The 13,770-nt window shown below is 38.5% G+C and overlaps 1 protein-coding gene across 2 annotated transcripts in view; it reads left to right on the top strand.

Moving 5' to 3' along the window:
- LOC124546000 (cytospin-A) overlaps positions 1-13,770 on the top strand; it is a 947,875-nt gene that overhangs the window by 874,789 nt on the left and 59,316 nt on the right. For both annotated transcript variants that reach the window (XM_047124972.1, XM_047124971.1), the window contains exons 5-6: positions 6,437-6,595; positions 10,297-10,448. In XM_047124972.1, coding sequence (XP_046980928.1) covers positions 6,437-6,595; positions 10,297-10,448 — 311 coding nt within the window. The remainder of the gene's footprint in view (positions 1-6,436; positions 6,596-10,296; positions 10,449-13,770) is intronic.

Below are 13,770 nucleotides of genomic sequence, written 5' to 3'. Positions count from 1 at the left end.
AAGAATGCGTTTTAAATGCGTGTGTGTCCATCACCATCCACATCATCCACATCTTGTAACGAAAAGTACAGTTTTGACGCCATTGCACAATCAGTATAAATGAATTCGTATTTTGGTTTTTAATCGCTAGATCGACAATTTCAAACGTTTCGGTATTATGATAGACAAATGAAAATAATCCAAATCACGTGCATAAAGATTCTAATAGGTAAAACAATGACAGGAAGAAAATATGAAGACAAAGGAAACGTTTCTACGACGATTAACATGACGTTGCAAAGAAGTAGAAATAAAAAGCCTTACATTTAAAACAATTAATTGCACTTACGCAATGGTCAAAGTTATTTCGGCAACGAGTAAAAAATAAAAATTCCGAATCACTTGACGAGATTCAAAACAATAACCTTCTGCAGGTTACGATTGCCCATTAAAAAATTCACACACAACCCCACTCCCTGCAGTACTATTATTTTTAAGGCACTAGGGTATCACACGGAATTCCGGAGCTTTTTTTTCGACCATTGCTCCCAAACGAGGCTCCACCGGGGTGAATGGCTGCGGGTATTTTCCAAAATCGGGAAAAAATAGGGGCTTTCGGGTTGTCTGGACAAAGAAAACGGTCCCGATATATTGGAACGTACGGCAACCCTAACCGCACCATCAACTCTTAAGCCAGTATAGCCCAATAGCAGACGTAACGTCGTCGAAGTCCGGTTCCAGATTAGCGATGTACACTTGTCTAGAAAATCCTTCATACACCAGTACCTTTCCGCCTATCTTGTGTAATCGAACTCCAAATCAGAGCCAGAGCGAAGGCGCCCAGGTCACGCACCCCGGCTTCCATACCGTAGTTACGCCGCTCCTCAAAAGGGTTTTTTCTTTTTTTTTACGTGCAAAACTGAATACTGAAGGAGAAATAAAGATTGCAAGCAAAAAACGTACGCTCGGTCATATTACCAGACTTTCCTCAGCCTTAAAACATCTTTTCTGGAGTGCTTTTGGCTTGTGGGCTCGTAAGCACTGAGTGTAATGGATTAGATGTAACTCGGGATCCGTCATTTCTTCGATAGTGCGTGACTTAATCATGCACACTGTGCTTTTCCATTCTTTCTAAATATGTGTATATATAGCTGGGTATATTTTTTTAAACAAGCAGACCACCAAATGTTATCTGCCAAAGAACTGGTTATATCAGACAAGGGAAAATCCAGGATGGAATAATGAAAATATTATCGAATGGATGGGTTGCTACTCAACTTATAGAGGAGATTATGAGTCGCAGACGGACACAACAAAAAGACTTCTAAACGTGTGCTTTCGGCCAAAAGACCTTCTGAAGCTCATCTGTCTATTTCAGAAGAAGGCCTTTTGGCCTAAAGCTCACATGCTTAACTGTCATTCTGTTGTGCCTGTTTGCGACTCAGCATCTCCTCTGTATGGTAAGTAGTAATCTATACTTTCCATAACATTGTCAAAAAACAGGTTATATTATTTAACATGGAGACGAAGGGAAAATAACATACAAAAAGTATTCATTTGGTATGTGTTCGTTCCGTTAATAGTACGCGCGTGTGTGTAGCCACACCATTCGATGCAAGACGAAAATTACAGCACACAATGAGTCTCCGATTGTACGAGTGAATAGGTCAAAAAAAGTCAGGAAATGTATTTTCAAAATTAACATTAAATAACGCATTTCTTTCGTGTGTGACTACAGAGACGTTGGGAATTAACAGAGGTTGCGACGCATCGTAGTAATTAATTATAGTAGAAGGAAATTTAAGGAAGCGTCGCCCAGGGTGACTCACAGGGTTCTTGCTACATCTTGAAGAAATTTACAGAAAGCTTCCAGACGAGAGCTCTTGAGGTCAAAAGACCTTGCTACAGTGTGTGAGATTCAGTTTACACAGCAGACCATTATGAAGAGATCACAAGAAGCTACATCTAAGGCTTTTTTGCATTTTGTTCGTTATTGATCGTTGTGTTTGGTCGTTGCGCACGTCGCAAGTCATCCTGTTCAAGTTCGGTGGTTGATCCTTCCACTCAGTTTTTTTAGTACAGAGGCCAACCGGCTCTCTGACCGAACACGCTGAGCTACCGTGCCGGCTGTAAGGCTAGAGCGCATTTGTAGGAAAAACAAAAAGCTTCGACTGCAATTCATCCAAACCAGCATAATGTTTCGAAAAATGTGCTCATAAGGGATAAAAACAAATAGAGCACATCAGAATCAAAATATTCGAATTTGTGTAAGTAATCACATAGGAGGGAACGTCAAAACTTGTCAAAGGTGAATCGTGGGAGAGGGAGAGTCACAGAATTTGTATACGCCAACGGGACGTTGGAAAAAAGCCGCTTTGTGGTGTTCTAAATGCAGGAAACAATGCCTTAAAACTGAGCAGACGTTTGGAATTGAACTCTTTATTTGGATAACAATTAAAAAATTAGGCATATAAGCCCCAACAATGATTGCCTTGCAGTGCTCCTCGCCAGTTAACGAACTCCACCACGGTCACCAAACAGCAATGCAGCAGAAAATTGGTCTTCACTAGTGAAGAACAACATCTCAAAATGCTTACCACGAATTGGGGAAACCGTTTGGGTAGAGGTATTTCCTGAAGTTACCGAATCTTCGGATTCGATGCCTAGAAGACTACGAGCCCACAAGAGAAGCTAAATGCTTTTCAACGTATTAGAAGCTGAGCAAAGCTAGTTGTATAAATTAGTTGTATAAATACTTTGCGCACACGCTTTTTTTCTTTTATTATTTAGTTTGCTATTAAAATCGATTCAGACTTTTACTATTTCGAAATTATATTTTCCTGTGATTGGTAAAATGCAACACGCATTCAACTAAGCAGAAAAACTTTAAGAATACTGTTAAGACCACTGTAAATATTTTATCTGAAATTTCAGTGTTTTCATACTTCGTTAGTTTCTTAATACACAGACATAGATTGATTTCATTCTACCAGATGAGGGATGAAAATGACGTAATTCTAAATTCAAACCAGGGACACACCACAATTAGTGGACATTTTGCCAGCTATTAAATTGTTAGTTATGGCATTTGCCAACTTCTGTTCTGAAGTTTTCTTTCCTGTTTTCAATTGTGATTGTTCCAAAATTGTCATTCGAACAAGATAGTTTTTTTATTTTGTCACACTGTGAAAACAGAACTGTGTTTTACACAGCCTGGCATTTGAAGATACACGTGCGACTGAAACCAGAAACGACAACACGTCACAAAAGTTGAGACAGGAATGGTTATGTGGAGATAGTCTTCGTAAAACATGATAGCTTTTAGTGCGAGTTCACATTTCATTTCAAGAATTTGACGTGTAACAAACAAGTTGATCGTATGCGTAGAGCCACCCATTGGTAACCATTTTTATTATTGACACAACGAGTAGCATTTACAGATTATCCAAAAAGTTTTTGCAGATTACAGTCTCATCTCGTTTGGTAGATGCGCTCAAGCAGTTCTCACTTCCATCATTTTTAAACTGATGGCCTACAGCTATAATATACTTGAAGATCTGGCCTCTAGCGCAGTTTGAATGAACACGTAGAGAATAAATCTATACACATTCGAAATCGATCATAGTAAATATACACAATTCCACATGTGGTTGGTGCCAGAGACGAGAACTAGGCAATGAATGGATCAAGTTGTTTCACCCAGGGCTTGTGATTCACGTTTAGTGATAATCTCTGTGAACGTCTCCACAATACCATACAAAGTCTGACAGACGGCAAATAAACTTGAAAAATTAATTGCAAATCGTTTTTTGTAATGCACTAATGGTGTTAACGCAGGCGAATTTGTAATTGAAACGGATTTTATGTCCAGTAGTAAAGATAACTATGTTCACTTAACCTTCCAATTTTGACTGACTGACAACAATACTACAAAGAGTGATATGTTCATTTTTGTCAGATACTTAAGACACATTGCTATGTAGTTAGTATTTATAATTAAATAACCAATGTACAGCAATATATGCAAGGTTTGTGATACGTATGGTAGGTGTACATTCATTTTGCAGATTTTTTTGCTATAGCAGTAGGCAACTAAATGTGATAAGATTTTCTCATTTTGAGACATTAAAAGTTAATGCAGTAATGTGGTACATATTGCTGCACTAATGCCAATACAATGTCTTATTTTCAGTTGTTGCAGCTGTTATTTCTGTTTTTTTCCTATTACAGTTTTTTTCCCCACGTACCAACATAAAGAATGTCTTCTCAAGTAATGGGAAGTGCTTCTGATGGTGCTCTTTTCATCTGAGGCAGAGAAATGATCATCATTTTGTCTTGATTCTCCACTCCTTTCTCCACTCCTTTCTCCACTTTTCTCTCCATTAGCAGATTCATGGTAGCCTCTGGTAGATGCCTGCAGGCTTCCTCGAAGCGAGTCACTGTTACTTCCCCCTCATTCTTGTCAAAGCTCACTAGTAGTCTGTATCTAATGATTTGGGCTGTCATTTGGAATTCAAACTTGCTTGTCTCAACTATGACATGTTTTACTGGAATATTTTGTAGGATTTACCTATTATCACTGTAACCTTGTGACCACCAGAATTAATATTTTATAATGTGGTTCTAGAAGAGAGTATAAACAGATCGATTTCCAATGGAAGGTTTTGGTATAGTCCTGTCGTATGCCGTATGCCATTTATTGTCAAAGATTCTGGTATGATACACCCCTTTATGAGGAACTGAAATTCATCTCAACAACGATTGCATCATACATAATCATAGCTGTTGTTGCAAAGAGTTCTTTTCATCACTTGGTTGATGTGTATAGTTAAAATTTTGGGGTGATTTGCTAACCTTTGTGATGCCTTTTAATTTAAATACAGTTTTTTTTATTGGAATTAACAAATTTAATGAATGGCTATGTAATTAGTAAACACAGCTGGTTGATTTCAAAGGACTGCAAGTAATCTACAGTTTTTAAGATAGCCGATCTTTCTGTTTGATGCTGTATTTACAGAGAGGAAAAAAACCTGGACTGATCACAATAGGTATCTGCAAAATGTAATGTCTCTTGCCTTATTTGTTCATATTATGATTAGTGCTGTTGATGCTTTTTTTCTGATGTAGAAATATTTGTGCGGTAGGCTCTTACTGATGACCATTCATGTGAATGGATTGTTTGGGATGTAGCCATGTAAATAACATTAGTCGCAGCAGAGTAGTTGTTACGTGGCTGCTATCACAAGTGACATAGATCATGATGGTATAAGAAATGAAAGGCACAAAGGGAAAAAAGGGGATGATGAAGGGTGGATGTATGGAGGCTGGTTTTCTACTTTGGCAACATGGGTGTGACACATGGGGGTGGTGGTTGGACAAATAAGAAACCGAGCGAGGTGGCACAGTGGTTGACACAGTGGATCCGCATTCGGGAGGACGATGGTTCAATCCCGCATCCTGCAATCCGGATTTAGGTTTTCCGTGGTTTCCCTAAATCGGTTCAGGCAAATGTGGGGATGGTTCCTTTGAAAGGGCACAGCCAACTTCATTCCCTAATCCAATGAGACTGATGACCTCGCTGTTTGGTCTCCTCCACCAAATCAACCAACCAACCAACGAATAAGAAAGGTAAGGACAAGGACAAGGGTAGGGTGTGGTGTGGGGAGGATATCCCTCATTTCGTGACACAGTGAACGAATGAGAAGCACGTGATTTAGTTTTGTGGTGGTTTGTGCTGCTAAGTTGACAGAGGGCTGCATCGTTTTGATATACATCCATCCCTTTTCAGGCACCTAGTGATGAGCAATAAGGGAACTCCTTTCCTCCTTATCATTAATTACCATGCAACTAATGCACAGAGTCTTACACCGATGTGACTGCAAACAAACTTGCCAGTGGGATGACTGATTGCCATAAAACAATAACAAAGGGAGGACTAGTACAGCCATTTGCAATGGATTTTATTTGAAATAAGCTCTGCTGATCCATGATATTTGCTTGCCTGGAACCCCAGCCTCTCATTCCCTCTCCACCTTGTTCTGCTGTGATTCATCTCTCCTAGTTCCCTTTGTTATCTGTGTCACCATATCTGCTACTTTCTTCTTATACTGTATTAATTTTTCTATGGCTCTCCTACTCTTCTCCCCTGCCTTATGCATTCATGTATGATTGTTTCTGACTTCCCACATGCAGCTACATATTTGTCACTGGCAACATTTTTCCTCACCTCCTAAGGTCCCACCACTTACCAGAGCGAAATTCCTTTTTGACCCAGAGTAGCTGTATCACTTAGGGACAACATTGGCTCTAATAATGGTAGAGGTCAAATCTGAGGAACTAGTTTCACTTAGCATACTCGTCATTCACAAGTTAGTAGGTTAAAAGACTTTTCAGTTGCCAAGGTTCTGTTATTTATAAGAATCGAAATTTTCATCATGTAATTATTCATTATTTTCAGGAACAGCATTCCACAATGGAGCAGTTGAGAGCAGAAAACGTGTCCTTGCAAGCAAAGCTCCTGAGTGTTGCACACTCACCTCTCTCAGACTCTGAGAAGCAACAGCTACTCCTTGGAGCTCGACAGCATAGTTCTGCACCTGCATCTATGGTTGCCAGTGTGAGTATAAAAAAGTTTTCGCTTTCCATTTGTAGAGGGTTTTTTAGGCTGTGGTCACATTATATTCCATGTATTCTAAAACTTGTGCTGTGGCTTTTGTATTGGGTTCAGGGTACTGTTATCATCCTGTAAGAATAATTGGGAGTTTTCTGATCAACGTCACATAAACATGTTTCTTAGCTGCTCTCCAGAATGATGCTGTATATATCAGGTTGGTGATTTTTCTGCCAAACCTAGAATTCTTGAGGAATTAAATTTTACCTGGAAAAATCGTGGAAATTTCCGGGAATTTCAGGAGTTTCATAAAAGAAAATACCAATCTGGATGGCACTACTATATCCCTCTCATGCTGAGCCAGTAATGTTGCTGTTTAGTAGTAGACATATTATGACACATGTTTGAGCAATGCCATATACTTCAGTTGACATGAGTTCATCCCTGACAGTTGCAGTTGATTGGATGCAGCATCTTCGCATACCTACCTCAAACAATAACAAAAGTGATTTTCTAAACATCTCCACGGCAGTGCTTAAGAGTTGTCGAGAGATCTGTAGTCAGCTACTACCTGCAGCCATTAGCACTTTGTGGTTGAAAACCAGCAACAGTGCTGCGAGCTGTGAAGGATCTTCTGATGCCATTTCGACAGTAGGTACCTTACAAATACACTTGACAAAACAATTTCACCGAGGGAGGCAAGGTGAGGTTAGTGTGGCCATGAATTAACAACTTCAGCAAGCAGTGATACAGTTACCCACTTGCCTCACGTTGCAGTTTCCCCTAATAATGTCCGTTGCAGTACCATGCTGTGAACTGATAAAGTGTAGCATCTATAAGATTGTAAGTAGCTACCGTTAATATGTGCAAAAATTAGATGCAATCATGGTGTATTTGCAGTTAATAAACACTGTAAACTGTACAGTAATATACTTCAGATATTAATAGACGTATTTCATTTGGAACTGGAAAACGATTAAGCTCCTAGCCAAAATAAGATGTTGGCTGATTTGCACCTAAGTACCAGTTGACTGGCGTGGTGCACTGCAAAATCCGTGACACTGTTACTATTCCATTCTTTCTTGTATGCTCTCAGATGTGACTCTCCCCATATCTATTTAACAAAACTGGAAGAGACTTACCCTGATACTTTTATATAAAAACTACTGTTGTTGTTAGTATTTGTAATTAACAATTTGAAATCCACTCATTGAGAAGGCACCAAACATATAATAGCACAATTTATTGATTTCAAGAAAATGTTTGATTTGGTAGACAGAGAAACAATAGATAAAATCATTTGAGAATTTGGTGTTAAAGCAAAATTAGCAAACATAATTTGTGAACACATACAGTATGTAAAGTTAAATTTATGGAAGAAGTATCTCAATCTATAACAAGAAATGCATATGTAGAAAAAGAAAAGTAAAACACTATTCCACAGCAGTATCACCAGATTGCTTATATGGATGTGAATATGTAACAGTGAACTATAAGCTGAACAGAGTAGAGGTATTTACAGTGTGGATTATTAGAAAAATAACAAATGCAATAGAAACTCCAAATGGTTGGAAAATGAGTAGTAACGAGAAACACTCTAAAAATATAGAGAAAATATTGTAAGTAATGAGTAAAAGAAGATAATCTTTATTGGACATCTCTACCAAATGAATCAGAAGAGAACACCCCCCCCCAAAAAAAAAAAAAAAAAAAAAAAAAAAAAAAAAAAAAAAAAAAAAAACCATCGTATTTTTGGAAGAAGAAATTGACAGTAGCATGGATTACAGAAATAAGTAAATGACAAGAAAGAAACATCAAAGAGTCATAGATAAGTCAGAAACCATTTTAAGAATAAAATACTAAATTTAGAAGCCTTTCTATGCAGAAGAAATAAGAAATTGGGAACAACATGGCCAGAAGAAATGAAAAGACAGCATGAGGAGAAAATTAGGGAGTACTGTGAAAATAGTAAACAAGAAAAAAGAACAAATTGAAGTTGTTCCATGATCATACTTCATTTGTATGAAAGAAAAAAATTGTACAAGGTTCATATGTTTCTTAGAAGTACTTGAAAAAAACTGTGCGATGAAAGCCCTCATAAGTGCTTATTTTATCCTTTGATTTAATTATGGTGCTTATAAATCCTTATTTTTGTCTTGGCAATTAAATTCAGACTTAAAAATTAACACAAAGTTAAAAAGTTGACAAAAAGACTGCATGCGTAGGTCGAAGACCAAAGCAGTTACGAGGGCCACTCAAGCTGCATGACATTTAGGGTGAGAGGGATAAGGCTATCCCCACCTCAGGCATGGAGAATAGAGCGGGGGCACGACTTCACACATTACTGGCAACAGACATCGTTTGCTGTATGTAAACTCAATACTGCAGTGCCGATAGTTGGAGATGCTGTACGTTGGCAACAATGGCAAGGGCTGTGGAAACCTTAACTAAATAGTACGCCTGTGAGAAGATAACATCTGTGGCAAAGTATTGATTTGCAATTTTTTATTCTTGACCTCACTACGGCATTGAGCACAACTATTGTCAGTAAAGAAAAGGTGCTTAAAAGTCCTTAATTTTTATTTTGTAAATTCAGTACGAATTCTGAATAATACATACCAAAAAGACTAAGTTTCAAGGTTTATTTTTCATATTTACTTAAGTTCTTTCATACATTACAGCTATCATAAAAAGGGTGAGGTGAGTTATTGAGCGATTTCTCATATAATTGTGTTTTGTATGGTAAAGCCTGGAGTATTCTGGTATGCAGAGAGGTATATTGCAATCAGGCCAATACTTACTTGTTTCTTTCCTGCTTGTTTTGGCAACAAGTTCCCCCCCCCCCCCCCCCCCCCCCCCAAAGAACCCTGGAAGCCCTTGTTGGATGGTGCTTTGTGACACAAGATTTATCTGATGAATACAGACAGATAAGACAGAACTCAGTATTAATTATTGCATCAGTATCTGTAGCTACAATATTAGCGATGAAAAAATTGTAGCATATTGCTGCTTACATGAATATGAATCTCCTTCAGACTGTTCCCACTCAGGTAAAATGTCCCTTTGATCCAGAACCATTGAATTTTTCTTCGAGAGCTTCTAAAATTTCTTTCTCACTCAACAAATGTGACACATTCATAACGAGATTAAAGCAGTCTGAAAAAACCTATCGTGTACACGTGTGAAACTCTGCTTTGGCAGTAATTGTGGTAAATGGCTCAGGAGCACAGAAACAAAGGATTCCCATGTTATGAAGGGTAGTGAAAGCTACAATCACCACCCTGAAAAAATTAATTTAGTAACTAATTTCCCCGTGACGCAGTACAGTAGTGGTCTGTAAGAAGTGTCAAGACCAAAATGGCTCAACATACCAGTGAATATGCAAGAGCCTAAGCTTTCAGGTATCACTTGCGCTGTCCTCCGACAAACCAGCAAACTGAAGGCTGTGGCGAGTTCGTGACATCATGATGCAAATAAATTTCGAGGGGGAGCAGTTACTGCATGATAATGGCTCTTGAGCCACACCTTGCCAGGCCTGTTTTACGTGTACCAAGAGACCAGGATTATTTAGAAGTGATCATATTTTAATGATCCATGAACACACAGGCTTTCTTCTTCTTCTTCTTCTTCTTCTTCTTCTTCTTCAAGCATTTCATGTAATGAGAAGACAAGATCAGCACTGTCTTTAATTTGATATTCCCTTTTAGGACCTACAACTACCAGTGGAGGATACAGCAGATACAACAATACCTGAAACATCCATTCCATCATGGGACAGGCAGTCAGCTTCCAGTGCCAGCCAACTGTCTGTTGCATGTTTACAGGATCGTATCCAGCAAATGGAAGAGACTCACTATAGGTATGCGTAATTAAAGTTTTAATTCAGTAGTGAGTTAGGGTTCACTAACAGAGAGTAGTAATTCAGAGAAGTGTCTGCTTATTAAGAATGAAATTCCTGATGATTTTTGTAAGTAATGGAAAGCAAGTGACCACATGCTACTAAAAAAGTTAATTTTTTTTAAACTTACTGGCAGATTAAAACTGTGTGCCCGACCGAGACTCGAACTCGGGACCTTGCCCGCGAAACCCAAAGGTCCCGAGTTCGAGTCTCGGTTGGGCACACAGTTTTAATCTGCCAGGAAGTTTCATATCAGCGCACACTCCACTGCAGAGTGAAAATCTCATTCTTAATTTTTTTTTATTTGCATAACGGAAATTTTCTGCCTAGAAAGTTTGTGTAGCAGGGTTTTTTTCCCATGAATGTGTGTACTGTATGCTATTTCAGTCACTTTTAGATTTTTACAAATGTTCTTACGTAACTAAAAATAAAGTCTCCTGAAAGTCTGTCTGTAGACTAGCCTGTAGGCGTTTAGCAGAGTTTGAGAGAGGTAACTATTAGCTATCTAGTACCCTTTGCATAAATGTCGTGGTTCAAAAGTTAACCTTTGTTGAACAATCATGTGGAAAGGTATTAATTCATAATAAATTTAGTAGACACTGTGCATGATCTTGGATAAGACAGAGACTGTGAGGAAATCACCTGTAACTTTTTCAAAAGTTTCCCCTTAATCAATATGGAGAAATCACAGACAATATAAATGAGATTGCCAGAGATTTGAAGCCCAGTCTTCCCAAATTAAAGTTCCAGAAAATATATGAAACATTTACAATAATCTGTTGTAAATTTTTAAAGTACGCAATTGTTAGAAACTTAGGAAAAATAAACATTTAGAAAGATGATGTCAGCAGTGGACACCTTTTAATAATGTCATAGCCAAACACAATCTCAATCTTATGACTGATCACTTTGAGCATCACAGATTGTCTCCAAAAACATCCGCACTGAACAGTGTGCTGAAACACCTTACTTAGGCACAAATTATGTTCCTATCTCAGTGCTGGATTCATTGTTTATTTATGTGTCCGTCACAGTTCCTTTTAAATTTTAATGGTGTCTAATTTCAAATGCCTGCACTCATTTTCAAACAATTTTCTGGATCTGTAATCTTTGACTTTTACATAGTTCCAGTGGAACATTCAGAAGTCTTACATAGTTTGAAGAAGCTTTTTGAATGTGCCGTTTATATTGGGTTAGTCAAACATTAGAGATGCAGGTAAGGGGATGAAAAGAATGGAAGCGTTCCAAACTAGTCGACATTAAAAATTATATGCAGCTATGACAGAAAATCCCCCCCACATGAACCATGAACCTTCCCATTGGTGGGGAGGCTTGCGTGCCTCAGCGATACAGATAGCCATACCATAGGTAGGTGTAACCATAACGAAGGAGTATTTGTTGAGAGGCCAGACAAATGTGTGGTTCCTGGAGAGCTGCAGCAGCCTTTTCAGTAGGTGCAGGGGCATCAGTCTGGATGATTGACTGATTTCGCCTTGTAACATCAACCCCTTGCTGTGCTGGTACTGCGAAGTGCAAGAAGCAAGAGGAAACTACAGCCATAATTTTTCCCAAGGGCATGCAGCTTTACTGTATGGTTAAATGATAATGGCGTCCTCTGGGGTAAAATATTCCGGAGATGAAATAGTCCCCATTCAGATCTCCGGGCGGGGACTACTCAGGAGGATGTCATTACCGGGAGAAAGAAAACTGGTGTTCTACGGATCAGAGCGCAGACTGTCGGGTCCTTTAATCGGGTAGGTAGTTCAGAAAATTTAACAAGCAAATGGATAGGTTAAAGTTAGATGTAGTGGGAATTAGTGAAGTTAGGTGGCAGGAGGAACAAGACTTCTGGTCAGGTGAATACGGGGTTATAAATACAAAATCAGATAGGGGTAATGCAGGAGTAGGTTTAATAATGAATAAAAAGATAGGAATGTGGGTGAACTACTACAAACAGCGTAGTGAACACATTTATTGTAGCCAAGATAGACATGAATCCCATGCATGTCACAATAGTTCAAGTTTATATGCCAACTAGCTCCGCAGATGATGAAGAGATTGAAGAAATATTTGATGAGATAAAAGAAATTATTCAGACGGTTAAGGGAGCCGAAAATTTAATAGTCATGGGGGTCTGAAATTCGACAGTAGAAAAAGAAGAGAAGGAAAAGTATTAGGTGAATATGAAATGGGGGTAAGGAATGAAAGATGAAGCTGCCTGGAAGAATTTTGCACAGAGCGTAACTTGGTTTAAGAATCATGAAAGACGGTTATGTACGCAGAAGAGGCCTGGAGGCACTGGAAGGTTTCAGATAGATTATATAATGGTAAAACAGAGATTTAGGAAGCAGGTTTTAAATTGTTTTTCCAGGGGCAGATGTTGACTTTGACCACAATCTATTGGATATGAACTGTAAATTAAAACTGAAGAAATTGCAAAAAGGTGGGAATTTAAGGAGATGGGACCTGGATAAACTGAAAGAAACAGAGGTTGTTGGTAGTTTCAGGGAGAGTATTAGGGAAATGATGAAATAAATACAATAGAAGAGATGAAATAGTGAAGGCAGCATATGATCAAGTAGGTAAAAAAAAAATGAGGGCTAGTAGAAATCATTGGGGAACAGAAGATATACTAAATTTAATTGATGAAAGGAGAAAATTTAAAAATACAGCAAATGAAATAGGCAAAAAGGAATACAAACGTCTCAAAAATGAGATGGACAGGAAGTGCAAAATGGCTAAGCAGGGGTGGCTAAGGGACAAGTGTAAGGATGTTGAGGCATATATCACTAGAGGTAAGACAGACACTGCCTACCTTTGGAGAAGAGAGCACTTGTATGAATATCAAGATTTCAGGTCTAAGTAAAGAAGGGAAATCAGAAAGGCCGAAGGAGTATATAGAGGGTTTATACAAGGGCAATGTACTTGAAGGCAGTACAATGGAAATGGAAGAGGACGTAGATGATGATTATGAAATGGGAGATATGATACTGCGTGAAGAATTTGACAGAGCACTGAAAGACCTAAGCTGAAACAATGCTCTGGGAACAGACAACATTCCATTTGAGCTACTGATAGCCTTGGGAGAGCCAGCCATGGCAGAACTCTTCCATCTGGTGAGCAAGATGTTTGAGACAGACGAAATACCTTCAGGCTTCAAGAAGAACATAATAATTACCATCCCAAAGAAAGCAGGGGTGGACAGGTGTGAAAATAACCGAGTTATCAGTTTAATAACTCATGCTTGCAAAATACTAACACGAATTCTATACAGAGGAATGGA

Source organism: Schistocerca americana, chromosome 8, assembly GCF_021461395.2.
Source record: "Schistocerca americana isolate TAMUIC-IGC-003095 chromosome 8, iqSchAmer2.1, whole genome shotgun sequence".
Lineage (NCBI taxonomy): Eukaryota > Metazoa > Arthropoda > Insecta > Orthoptera > Acrididae > Schistocerca > Schistocerca americana.
The sequence above is the reverse complement of the archived record's forward strand: the minus strand, read 5'-3'. Positions and strand labels throughout refer to the sequence as shown.